This window comes from Lactuca sativa, chromosome 3, assembly GCF_002870075.4.
Source record: "Lactuca sativa cultivar Salinas chromosome 3, Lsat_Salinas_v11, whole genome shotgun sequence".
Classification (NCBI taxonomy): domain Eukaryota; kingdom Viridiplantae; phylum Streptophyta; class Magnoliopsida; order Asterales; family Asteraceae; genus Lactuca; species Lactuca sativa.
In genome coordinates, this window is record NC_056625.2 from 44,780,900 (window position 1) to 44,792,460 (window position 11,561).

General features: G+C 37.5%; 2 protein-coding genes and 1 long non-coding RNA gene across 4 annotated transcripts; 2 read left to right on the forward strand and 1 right to left on the reverse strand.

The window, feature by feature from the left end:
• Window positions 1–709: 709 nt before the first annotated feature.
• Window positions 710–2,437, forward strand: LOC111912342 (cytochrome b-c1 complex subunit Rieske-4, mitochondrial). The gene is made up of 2 exons (XM_023908070.3): window positions 710–1,033; window positions 1,579–2,437. Exons 1-2 carry the CDS (start codon window positions 844–846, stop codon window positions 2,214–2,216), a joined length of 828 nt encoding a protein of 275 aa, XP_023763838.1. The 5' UTR covers window positions 710–843; the 3' UTR covers window positions 2,217–2,437.
• LOC122196848 (uncharacterized) lies at window positions 2,251–6,571 on the reverse strand. The gene is made up of 2 exons (XR_006189063.2): window positions 6,432–6,571; window positions 2,251–3,285 (listed from the first exon to the last, which is right to left on the reverse strand). It is a non-coding gene; the product is annotated as an uncharacterized LOC122196848 (long non-coding RNA).
• Window positions 4,543–7,172, forward strand: LOC111912341 (uncharacterized). Of its 2 annotated transcripts, XM_042900090.1 has the most exons (7): window positions 4,557–4,594; window positions 4,696–4,964; window positions 5,501–5,672; window positions 5,755–6,105; window positions 6,191–6,379; window positions 6,480–6,662; window positions 6,748–7,172. In XM_042900090.1, exons 2-7 carry the CDS (start codon window positions 4,798–4,800, stop codon window positions 6,991–6,993), a joined length of 1,308 nt encoding a protein of 435 aa, XP_042756024.1. In that variant the 5' UTR covers window positions 4,557–4,594; window positions 4,696–4,797; the 3' UTR covers window positions 6,994–7,172. The 2 variants fall into 2 exon arrangements, with proteins under 2 accessions (XP_023763837.1, XP_042756024.1); XM_023908069.3 differs by having other exon boundaries at window positions 4,543–4,964.
• Window positions 7,173–11,561: the final 4,389 nt, after the last annotated feature.

The window sequence follows — 11,561 nt, forward strand, 5'->3', positions numbered from 1 at the left end:
TTCCACTATGTTTCTATATGTAAAATTCGGTGAGGTCAGCCATGGGCTCTGCCCCCTGGACCCCGCTAGGGGCACTGCCCCTAGACCCCGCCAAAGGGGCGCTGCCTATATGGAAACCCCGGACCCATGGGCACTGCCCCCGGACCCCTGACTAGTCGTCGAACCAACTTCTAATTCGATCTTATTCATGCGTGCACTCCGCACAACTCCGTACATATATTAAAGTACAAATTATGAAGCCCTTTAGCTCACATGTTAGTTCCAGTTACTTAAAATGACATGGTGACATTAAAATCACCAACAATTACTAGCTGACAAAAATTTTAAAAAGTGGTGCACACCTCTCCGACTATAGTTATATCCATGTTACAATATGTAGTGTTTTCATCGTTATAATATGTACTACTATCTTTTTTCTTCAATGGTTTCTTGAAGAAGGGAAAGAGGTTATTCCAAATGTCAAGCTGGTTAAAGAACCAAAAATGAGCCAAGGTTGTTTCTTTTTACGTTTAATTGAATGAGCCAAAAAGAAAAGCAGGCGAAATGCATGTGTTTGTTTTAAAGATAAAGAAATTTTAGATTTAAACAAAAAAGTCAAAATGTACCCAAAAGCGACACCTTCATGGCGGAGGGTATTTTGGTCATTACATGTGAGTCAAGATAGACACATAAATTTAGCTTGAAAAAATTTATAAATAAAAAATAAAAGACGTACGATTTATTTCTCCCGTTTATTGCCAAAAACTAGACAATTCCCCTTTCGATCTTCTTCATTGTTCGCATCTTCCCCCTTTTGGAGAAACCCTAAATCGGAATCGTAGAGAAACACCGACATCCAACGTCATGTTGCGAGTAGCCGGGAGGAGATGCTCTTCTCTCTCTTCATGGTGGTCGTCTACTCCGGCCTCCTCCGCCATCATCTCTCGCAATCCAATCAACGGTTGTGGTGTTGATTCCACCTCCGATGCCCCCAGATCCGTTTCCCATCCGAATCCCTTATTTCCCAATTCCATATTTCTCCATCATATCAGAGGTCAGTGGTTTGATTTTAACGCTAATTATCATATTATATTCCTCGTTTCCGTTTTTATTTCAATCTATGTGCACGGATTTGATGCTCACGAATTTGTATAGATGCACCTTAAGATCTTAGATTTCATTTCCATGCATCATGCACCAAAGTACGTCATGTGCCCATCCTTGAATTGATATCAGTTAATGTAATCCCTTAGTTAATGATTGACACGTATCCCGTATTAAATTTCATCATGTTCAAGATCATGGACCGATGGTGTATTGCAAATTTCTCACGGTTGTAGATTGGAATTATGCTTAGTATTGATTAATCCAATCATGTTTTTCCTCTGTCTGAGGAATGAGGGATCCTTCTCTTAATTTTTTTCACGCAGTCTAATGCTTTTATCCATTTACACATTTGGTTGCTTGTAATCGGATGCAATTAAACATCTGTTTGTTTCTCTGTTTGATTTTAGATGTGTAATTCTTTTGTTATGAGGCTACTACCACAATATCTTGAATCACGAATTTGAAGATACCCTTTGATTATTCTTGTTACAGGTCTTTCTTCTAGTACAATTGCTCCAACACATGATTTAGGGTTTGAAGTCCCTTCAACAGTTGCAGCCATCAAGAACCCTACATCCAAGATCACATACGATGAACACAACCATGAACGCTACCCTCCAGGTGACCCAAGCAAACGTGCATTTGCATACTTTGTGCTAACTGGTGGCAGGTTTGTTTATGCATCATTAATCCGTCTGTTGGTCCTCAAGTTTGTTCTTAGCATGTCTGCAAGTAAAGACGTTCTTGCCCTTGCTTCCATTGAAGTAGACCTGTCAAGCATTGAACCAGGAACCACTGTGACTGTTAAGTGGCGTGGGAAGCCAGTTTTCATCAGGCGTAGAACAGATGATGACATTAAACTAGCCAACAGTGTTGATGTGAACTCTCTTAGGGACCCACAGGAGGATGCGATTAGGGTTCAGAATCCAGAGTGGCTTATTGTTGTTGGGGTGTGTACTCATTTGGGTTGCATCCCTTTGCCTAATGCTGGTGATTTTGGTGGGTGGTTTTGCCCTTGCCATGGATCACATTATGATATATCCGGAAGAATCCGGAAGGGACCTGCTCCTTATAATTTGGAGGTGCCTACTTATAGCTTCTTGGCTGAGGATAAGTTGCTCATTGGATGAAATGCTGTTTTACTGTTACGGAAATCGAAGAAAGTTTTTGTTTTTGTTATAATTTTTTGTTTTTGTTCATGTATTCAGAGTTTTTGAATGTGCTGCTATAGAGTTCTAAATAAGGCAGCATCAGGTGGGTTTTTTTGTTTATTTGTTGGGAATAATCTATACTGGGTTTAAATTGCCTTTTCCAAGTGACATATATATGTGATTCTTTAATTTTGACTCCATTTTTTATTTTTTTTTGACCCCATTCAGTTCTAAATAGTAAATACCCATTTTGCTTTTGTGGTTTATTGGTGTTTTGACCAGGGCTCTTATGTAGTAGTTGAAAAGTTGGTCATCATTGGGTGGCTGATATCTCCATTATATGTTCTTTTGGGAGTAGGGTACACATCATTTTGCTTCCTTTTCGACATTTGGGTCGCCCGATTGGGTTTTTGGGTATCTTATTTTACGTGTTGTAGTTTAATTTGAAAATTAAAAATGTGGACCTTCTAACTTAAGTCTCAATTTCAGTTCCAGATTTTGAGAATTGGTTGAACTACGAAACTGGAAATTAGGGTTTTGGGCGATCATGACTAAAAACAGGAATAACAGTACATCAATTAAAATAATATAATGCGTTAATCCAACTTACAAATTATGAAACGATTGTTTCCAAACGATTTCTAAAGCCAAAATATGATCAAATTTGCCTTTGCTTCTGTCTCTCTAGTCTAATGTGTGAAAAAGAAAAAACCAACACCTTTTTTTGTTGAAATTTGATAATCAACCAAAAATTGATGTTTACACCCCCCGCATAAACCCATAAGTACAATACCCTTTCTTACAATCCAGCCAAACTGCGTTGTTGTTTTCTTCATCGGGCCTAAACATATTGCCCATGGGAAATACAATGCAAAACCAACGACTTGTGCACTGTCTCTTTTTGCTTCTTCTCTCATATGAAAACTCATGCCTAATTTCATACGACGTGGGGACGTGGGTAGTCTCCGGTCTTCATGACCCAATTCTCCCAAAATTGATACAGGAGTTTCCCAACATATCTCAAGCATACTCCAAGCTTACCATGTCTCTAAAACACATCAAAATTCACACACGTAATCTGATTCCACCAAATTCCACAAAATGTTCCATAAATAGTTAAAATGTTTAAATTTAAGACCTAAACGCAATATAAATACATAAAGTAAACATGCTAAATGATTCATAAAATTCATAAAATACATCAACACTTGGTTTATTTTCACCCAAATCATCATCTTTCCAACATGTCCCTCAAAATTATGTTTTTTTTATTTTTTATTTTTTATTATTTTTATAATATCAATCACTGATTTTAAATCTTAACATAAACACTTATATTAGGATCACAACTTATGCATAAAATATTAAAATTATTAAGTGAATAACAAAATACAATACTTAATATAAGGAATTATAAAGAAACATAGGCAAAGATTCTTGATAAACGAACCTAGGCCCTGGATATAATATAGAGTAAATTACACGAATGGTCCCTATGGTTTAGGGTAATTTGCACGTTTGGTCCCTAACTTATCTTTTTAACTCGGAAGGTCCCTATTGTTTGTTTTTGTTACGCGTTTGGTCCCTATCTTACCTAAAAAGACTATTTTGTCCTTGATTTTTTAATTTATTTAAATAAACACACCCCCAAACTCATCCCCTTCACCTTACTTTATCCACCCCATCATTTTTCTCTATTTAAATAATAGTCTTTTTAGGTTAGACAGGGACCAAACGTGTAACAAAAACAAATAGTAGGGACCAAGCGCGTAACAAAAACAAACAGTAAGGACCTTCCGAGTTAAAAAAATAAGTTAGGGACTAAGCGTGCAAATTACCCCTAACCATAGGGACCATTCGTGTAATTTACTCTATAATATATTTTGCTTTCTTAATACTATGTTAGATTTAAAACAGTTGATCAAAATTAAATATAAAAAATAAAAGAAAATGGTCTTCGATTTTGGGGAAAGTAGTATGGCCCGTCCTTTTGATTAAACGTCGTCACTCTATCAATTGGCCCCTTTCAACCCCCCCAAAAGGCTTCCTTTCAAATGAAACTTGTGACTATACAAAATCTCTACTAGTGAAATCAAAGGGCTTTCTTTTTGAATTTAACTCTTTTTTTTTTTGTTTTGTTTTACGTTTGAACTAAATGTTTAGTCAATTGGAATCTTTCTTTAAAGACATTGCACATGATCAATTATTGTTAAAGAGTGTAAAAATAACCTTACTTTTCCTTCGTTAAGACCAAAAAAATTCGCATCTTTAAAGCATATTTATGCCTGCCGTAATTTAATCATGATTCATGATACTTGATGCATAGACGGACGAATGTGAGCCGCCATAGATGACAGGTGTGAAGTTAATTATCCGATTGAGCTGATTTTAGCCCTAATTCATTACTTTAATCAAAGATTAAAATAACAACTCTCGTTTGCCTTCGTTTGCATCGCAGCTGACGGGGTTGGTGAAATAGGAATCCCACCCATATATCTCTCCTCTTTCTTAGAGTCTTAGATCTCTCATTCAGATCAAAACCTTACACCAACTTTCATCCATGGCTTCCATCTCCAACCTCTCTACTCCGGCAACCCCTCTAAAGTCTTCCCCGTTGCTTCCAAAACCACCCACCGTCTCCGTCTCTATTGGGTTTCCTTCAAAGCTTGCACTTTCATCATCCAGGTTGTGTCTTCGCTCCAACGCCCCTCTAGCCGCCTCCTTGCTGTAAGTTTTCTCTGTTTACTCTTATTCGTGTTTACATCTTTCCCAATTTGCTAATCTATCCGGGTTTCACTCTACAAAATCTGTTTGTGATAATTTACTAGCGATTTGCCTCCCTCTCTTCTTACTTTCAATTTACGCGATGTGATGTTGAACTTTTTCTTGATCAATGTTTTTTTTTTTTTTTTTTTTTTTTTTTGCTGGATTCATGTTCTTAGCATGATGTAATTACTCTCGATCATCAAACATCCATCTGGTAATCTGGAATTTAAACAATCTTCCTTCAAATCAACTCAAATTTCAGCTATTTCCTAAAAGATTCAACCTTTTATGTGGTCCAATGATTTCCCATATTCTTTTAGGGTTTCTCCATAATTTCACAATCCTTTTCATGGTTTTGCAAGTTTTTTCTTGTATGCATGTCTCTTTAGGCTTTCTTCATGTGTTTTCATTACGATTGACTTCGATCCTTTCTCTTACTCGTTCATTGAAAGCTTCGCATATTTCTTTCCGACCTAATTCTGTTTTTTTTTATAAAGTGTGAAATGTAGCCAAGTTGGTGGAAATGGAACCCCTGTGAAGCAAACAACTCTTCACGATCTCTATCACAAGCAAGGCCAGAGTCCATGGTACGACAACCTATGCCGCCCTGTTACTGATCTTCTCCCCCTGATTGAAAGTGGTGTTAGAGGTGTTACAAGCAACCCAGCGGTAATTTCACCATTACTTCTGTATAAACATTCCTTTATATAAATCAAAATTTGTAATGAGTCGTTTTGATACATGATTGCAGATATTCCAAAAAGCGATATCAACCTCAAATGCTTACAATGATCAGTTCAAGGAACTAGTACAGGGAGGGAAAGACATTGAAAGTGCATATTGGGAACTTGTTGTGAAAGACATCCAAGATGCTTGCAGACTATTTGAGTCAATCTATGATGAAACAGATGGAGGTGATGGTTATGTATCAGTTGAGGTTTCACCTCAACTAGCTGATGACACCAAAGGGACAGTAGATGCTGCAAAATGGTTGCACAAAGTGGTCGATCGCCCAAATGTATACATCAAAATCCCCGCAACAGCTGCATGTGTTCCTTCGATAAAAGACGTTATTGCCCTTGGAATTAGTGTCAACGTAACTGTAAGTTCATCCTTTATATATTCTCTATTCTAAATGTGTATTTCTTGCTTACTAATCCTTTTTTTTTTTTAATGATTTGTCACAGCTTATTTTCTCACTATCTAGATATGAGGCAGTGATTGATGCTTATTTGGATGGGTTGGAGGCTTCTGGCTTAGATGACTTATCTAGGGTTACAAGTGTTGCATCTTTCTTTGTTAGTCGAGTGGATACACTTGTTGACAAAATGCTTGAGAAAATTGGGACACCAGAAGCACTTGACCTTCGAGGAAAGGTAAAAAGATCAAATTTTTTTTAAGTGGGTATCTGAAAATAATCAAATATACCTTAGAAAGATCTTTGTTTGACTTTGACCGCGTTGACTTTTTTTACAGGCTGCAAATGCTCAGGCAGCTTTAGCTTTCCAGCTTTACCAGAAGAAATTCTCTGGTCCAAGATGGGAGGCACTTGTGAAGAAAGGTGCTAAGAAGCAAAGATTGCTGTGGGCTTCAACCAGTGTCAAGAATCCAGCATACCCTGACACCCTTTATGTAGCACCTCTCGTGGGACCCGACACTGTAAGCCATTTGAATCTTTTCTTTCATCTTTTTGATTTGTGAGTGTTAATTGTTGATGGGTATGATTTGTTATGTTGTGTTTTAGGTGTCAACTATGCCTGATCAAGCTTTGCAAGCTTTCATTGATCATGGTGTTGTTGGAAGGACAATTGATGCGAATGTATCAGAGGCTGAAGGGATTTACAGTGCACTTGAGAAGTTGGGAATAGACTGGAGCTTTGTTGGGAATCAATTGGAGCTTGAAGGAGTGGATTCGTTCAAGAAAGCCTTTGTGAGTTTGCTTGATAGTCTTCAAGAAAAGGCCAACTCTCTGAAATTAGTCAGCCTGTAGACACTTCTATATGTGTTTTCCAGTATTTGATTTGTGTCAACAGACCTCAAAAATAATAAAGAGAGTGGCCATTTTGGTGCTCTGTAAAATACCATGTTTGTGGGGTGGTTGGTTGTGTGTAATGGGGGAGTTTTGAGTGTAGTAGTGAAATGAAAATGATGAATGGTTTTGGGTTTTTATATTACTTTACCTTATCTTTAACTTCACTGGTTGTGTGGTGGTTCTTGGAGACGTGTTTCTATCCATTCTTTGTTTGGACTTTGGATGGATCTCTATCCAATGCATTAAGACAAACTTGGTGGGAGAGTTGTAAATCACTTCTTTTCAGGTTTGTAAAAACCAAAGTTGTGGGATAAATTCTTTCAAACATTAACACAATTAATAGATGTAAGGAATGACAAAAACATACTTTAATCTAGAGTGTTACACTAAATGGCTGTTTCATTTTATTTTTTTGTATAATAAGGGTAAAACTCATCCAGGTCAAATTTGTTGGCCTAAGGTGTTGAAAATACGGTGTACTGATAATTAAATTTTTGTATAATTGAAGGGTCGTGTAGTAATTTTATTAAGATTTATTTAACCTTATCAATGAGTTAAAGCTAAAAATTTTGAAAGATAATTCAAGATTGGACATCTAAGTCTTGGCCAAGTTTGTATGGGGATTGTATGGCGAAAATGGCAAAATAATGCCATATTATTATAACGTTGATCCACTTCGAACCTTATCAATACATCTTGTTTTTTAGAACGACAATATATTAAAATAAAAACCATGGCCAATACAAAGAGATAACAGAAAAAAATAAGAAAATACAAGAAAAACAACACCAAATAACTCCAAGGAGAACAACAAAATATAAACACCCCGCAGGAGACAAGTTGCATATGAGATGTCAGGAACATCAAACCGTTAAACATCTCTTGCTGTCTTTATACATTGTAAATATGTAGCAGTAAACCAAATTTAATATGCAAGAAAACATTGGACATTTTTGCAAACTCCATTGTGTAAATGGATGTCCAAGCAATAAAATCCCCACTTTACAATAATATCATAAACAAGTCCTAATTTATAATATATCATCAAGCAATAAACAATGAATCCCAATGCGACAATAACTCTGGTACAAAATAATAAACCATGAACACTATTTCTATCAACAATATATTAAAGAATAAAAAAAATTATTTATTTGATATTAAACAAAAGATTGTAAGATTGAAATACTCAATTGTCAATAGACTTTTAAAGTTGGAATATGCTGAAAACAATAAAGATAAAACACTAACAAATATTGTTCCACAAAGCTTTACCAGTTGAGACCCAAAAGCAAAAGTCGAACACCATCTCACATAAACAAATAGCTAATTAAGAATGCTACAGTTGAAAAGATAAATACGGTAATACCATTGGGAAACCTGGTACCAATTTCAAAAAAAAGATTACGACTAGGAGAGGAGGGGTGTTGACAACCGATTTAGAGAAGAAAGTCGACTTCTACAACAATATTTTTTCTAGCTTGGATTGTAAAAAGAAAGAGAAATAGAAAAATTACTATAGAAATTAGGGATTACTGAAACATCCCAAAAACACGATAAAAACTTTCATTTTTAATTTAAAGGAAATCATTGTTTTTAGGCAAACCGATATCAAAATGAAGTATCATAATACAAATATTCCCAAGATCAATGTATCATAAATCTTTAAAAGCATAACACCGAAGGATGTGTACGATCACGCATTCACCTTATTCCGATCATTTGAAGTACTTGAAACATAAACTTAAATCATAAGTCAAAACTTAGTGAGTTCCCCCAAAGTACCACACACAACCATACAAATAACATCACACATACATGAGCCTTCAGCTTGACTGGACCACCACGTCGGACCTACAACCTATCTGGACAACCTTCATCATGACTGGACCGCCGCGCCATACCTACAACCTATCTAGACTGATCTCCGGGACTTCGGCCTGACTATACCGCCTCGTATGCCTTCAGTCTATCCGGAGCATCCTAGGTATCTTGGCCTTCAGCACAAAGTAGGACCACCTCAACCCAACCGACCATAATATATCAACATATATTATAACAATCTATATCCAACAAATACAGATAATCATACGGATCTACCATATACTCAGCATAAAATCTATAAATATACCAGGATATCAAATCTAGAGGGTCGGCCCTGGTACCTTCGACCCATAAGTACAATGATGAAAACTCACCTTTTAGACTGAAAAGATCGCTGAACAGGACACAACTCTGAATATCAGCTCAACCGGTCACCTATTCATTGGAACATGAACAATCTTAACTTATAATAAAAAATACCCTAAATACCCTTAGGTCAAACTTGGTCAACCCCTGGTCAAAGTCAAAAGTCAACCGAGTCAACCCAGCTAAGTACGTTGGATATACGTAGCTTGTACACGGGGCGTACTCGAGCATTGACCAAAAGCGGGGGTTTAATTGCGTACGCACAATGTACCACTTGGTATGCCCAACGTATGCGTCTGGCTCCTTTTCCATCTCATTAATAGCTTAATGCTTAAGCCCTTACATCAACATTGCATATCTAGGCCCCAAATGTTGTCCTTGACCATAAAGTTTCCAACTTTATGGTCTTGCATTGCCATTAAGTGCTAAACTACAAATATACTCAACATATACTCAGCATACGGATCTACCATATACTCAACATAAAATCTACAAATATACCAGGATATCAAATCTAGAGGGTCGGCCCTGGTACCTTCGACCCATAAGTACAATGATGAAAACTCACCTTTTAGACTGAAAAGATCGCTGAACAGGACACAACTCTGAATATCAGCTCAACCGGTCACCTATTCATTGGAACATGAACAATCTTAACTTATAATCAAAAATACCCTAAATACCCTTAGGTCAAACTTGGTCAACCCCTGGTCAAAGTCAAAAGTCAACCGAGTCAACCCAGCTAAGTACGTTGGATATACGTAGCTTGTACACGGGGCGTACTCGAGCATTGACCAAAAGCGGGGGTTTAATTGCGTACGCACAATGTACCACTTGGTATGCCCAACGTATGCGTCTGGCTCCTTTTCCATCTCATTAATAGCTTAATGCTTAAGCCCTTACATCAACATTGCATATCTAGGCCCCAAATGTTGTCCTTGACCATAAAGTTTCCAACTTTATGGTCTTGCATTGCCATTAAGTGCTAAATACCAAAAACCCTAACCTCTTAACCTATAAAGACATCTAAACTCATGCAAAGAAGGCACAAAATGACCAAGACCACATTTTTATGCATCTAAACACCCTAAAACGTATGAAAGGACAACTTAAATGGATTGAAGTAGCTCATACTCAAAATACCAAACTAATGGGACCAAAAAAACATAAACTTCATGGCCAAACTAGATTTAATCGTAGCTTCAGCAAGTTTAGAGCTTTTTACCTTCAACGAGTGTCTAAAGATGATGCGATTTTGGATCCAACATGCTTCACACTTCTAGGATGATTTCCTTTTCTTCCTTCCTCCTTCACCAAAACACACACACCTAGCTCAAAATTACCTCAAAAAGGATTTGGGTTTGCTACGGGGTCGAAATGGGGTTGAAGGCTGATGAAAAGAAGGAGACTTGAGACATAAGGATGTTTCAATAGGGTTCAAACCCTAAAAATTAGGGTTTGGTATCCTGCTACATACACCATGCGTACGCTATGTACGCCCAACGTATGTGCCCTTCGCCCAAAAATTACAAAAATGCCACTATGGGCCATTTTGCAACAGTCTTCACACATAAGGGCTAAAATGCAATAGATTTTCATACTTAGTGTTAAAAATGGAAATACCTCAATATCAAGATGTTAAAATTCTCCCCACTTGAATCAAAATTCGTCCTCGAAGTTCACTGTTGTGAACAACTCAGGATAATGCTCCCACATCTCTGCCTCGGGTTCCCAAGTCCACTCAGAACCTTTCTGATGTTGCTATTGAACCTTAACCAAAGGTACCACCTTGTTGCGCAAGGCCTTTGTCTTCCGATCCAAAATCGCCAATGGTCTCTCAATATAATTCAGGCGACCATCAACCTGAACATCATCCAAAGGAAAAACCGTTGAATCATCAACCACACACTTCCGAAGCCGCGAAACGTGGAAGGTAACGTGGATCTGACTGAGCTCCTCAGACAAATCCAGCCTGTAAGCTACTTTACCAACCCTGGCAATCACCCGGAATGGCCTAATATACCGGGGCCCCAACTTGCCCCTCTTTCTGAAGCGTATTACTCCCTTCCAGGGTGATACATTCAGTAACACCATGTCGCCAACCTGAAACTCCAACTCAGATCGACGCTTGTCGGCATAACTCTTTTGCCGAGTTTGAGTTGTCTGCAATCTCTCTCTAATCTCTTGTATAAGCTTTGTCGCCTGAAGGACTACCTCAGTCCTTCCCATGACTCTATGACCAATATCTACCCCAACAAACTGGGGTACGATACTTCCTCCCATAAAGGAGATCAAATGGTAGCACACCGATATTGGAGTGATAGTTGTTATTGTAA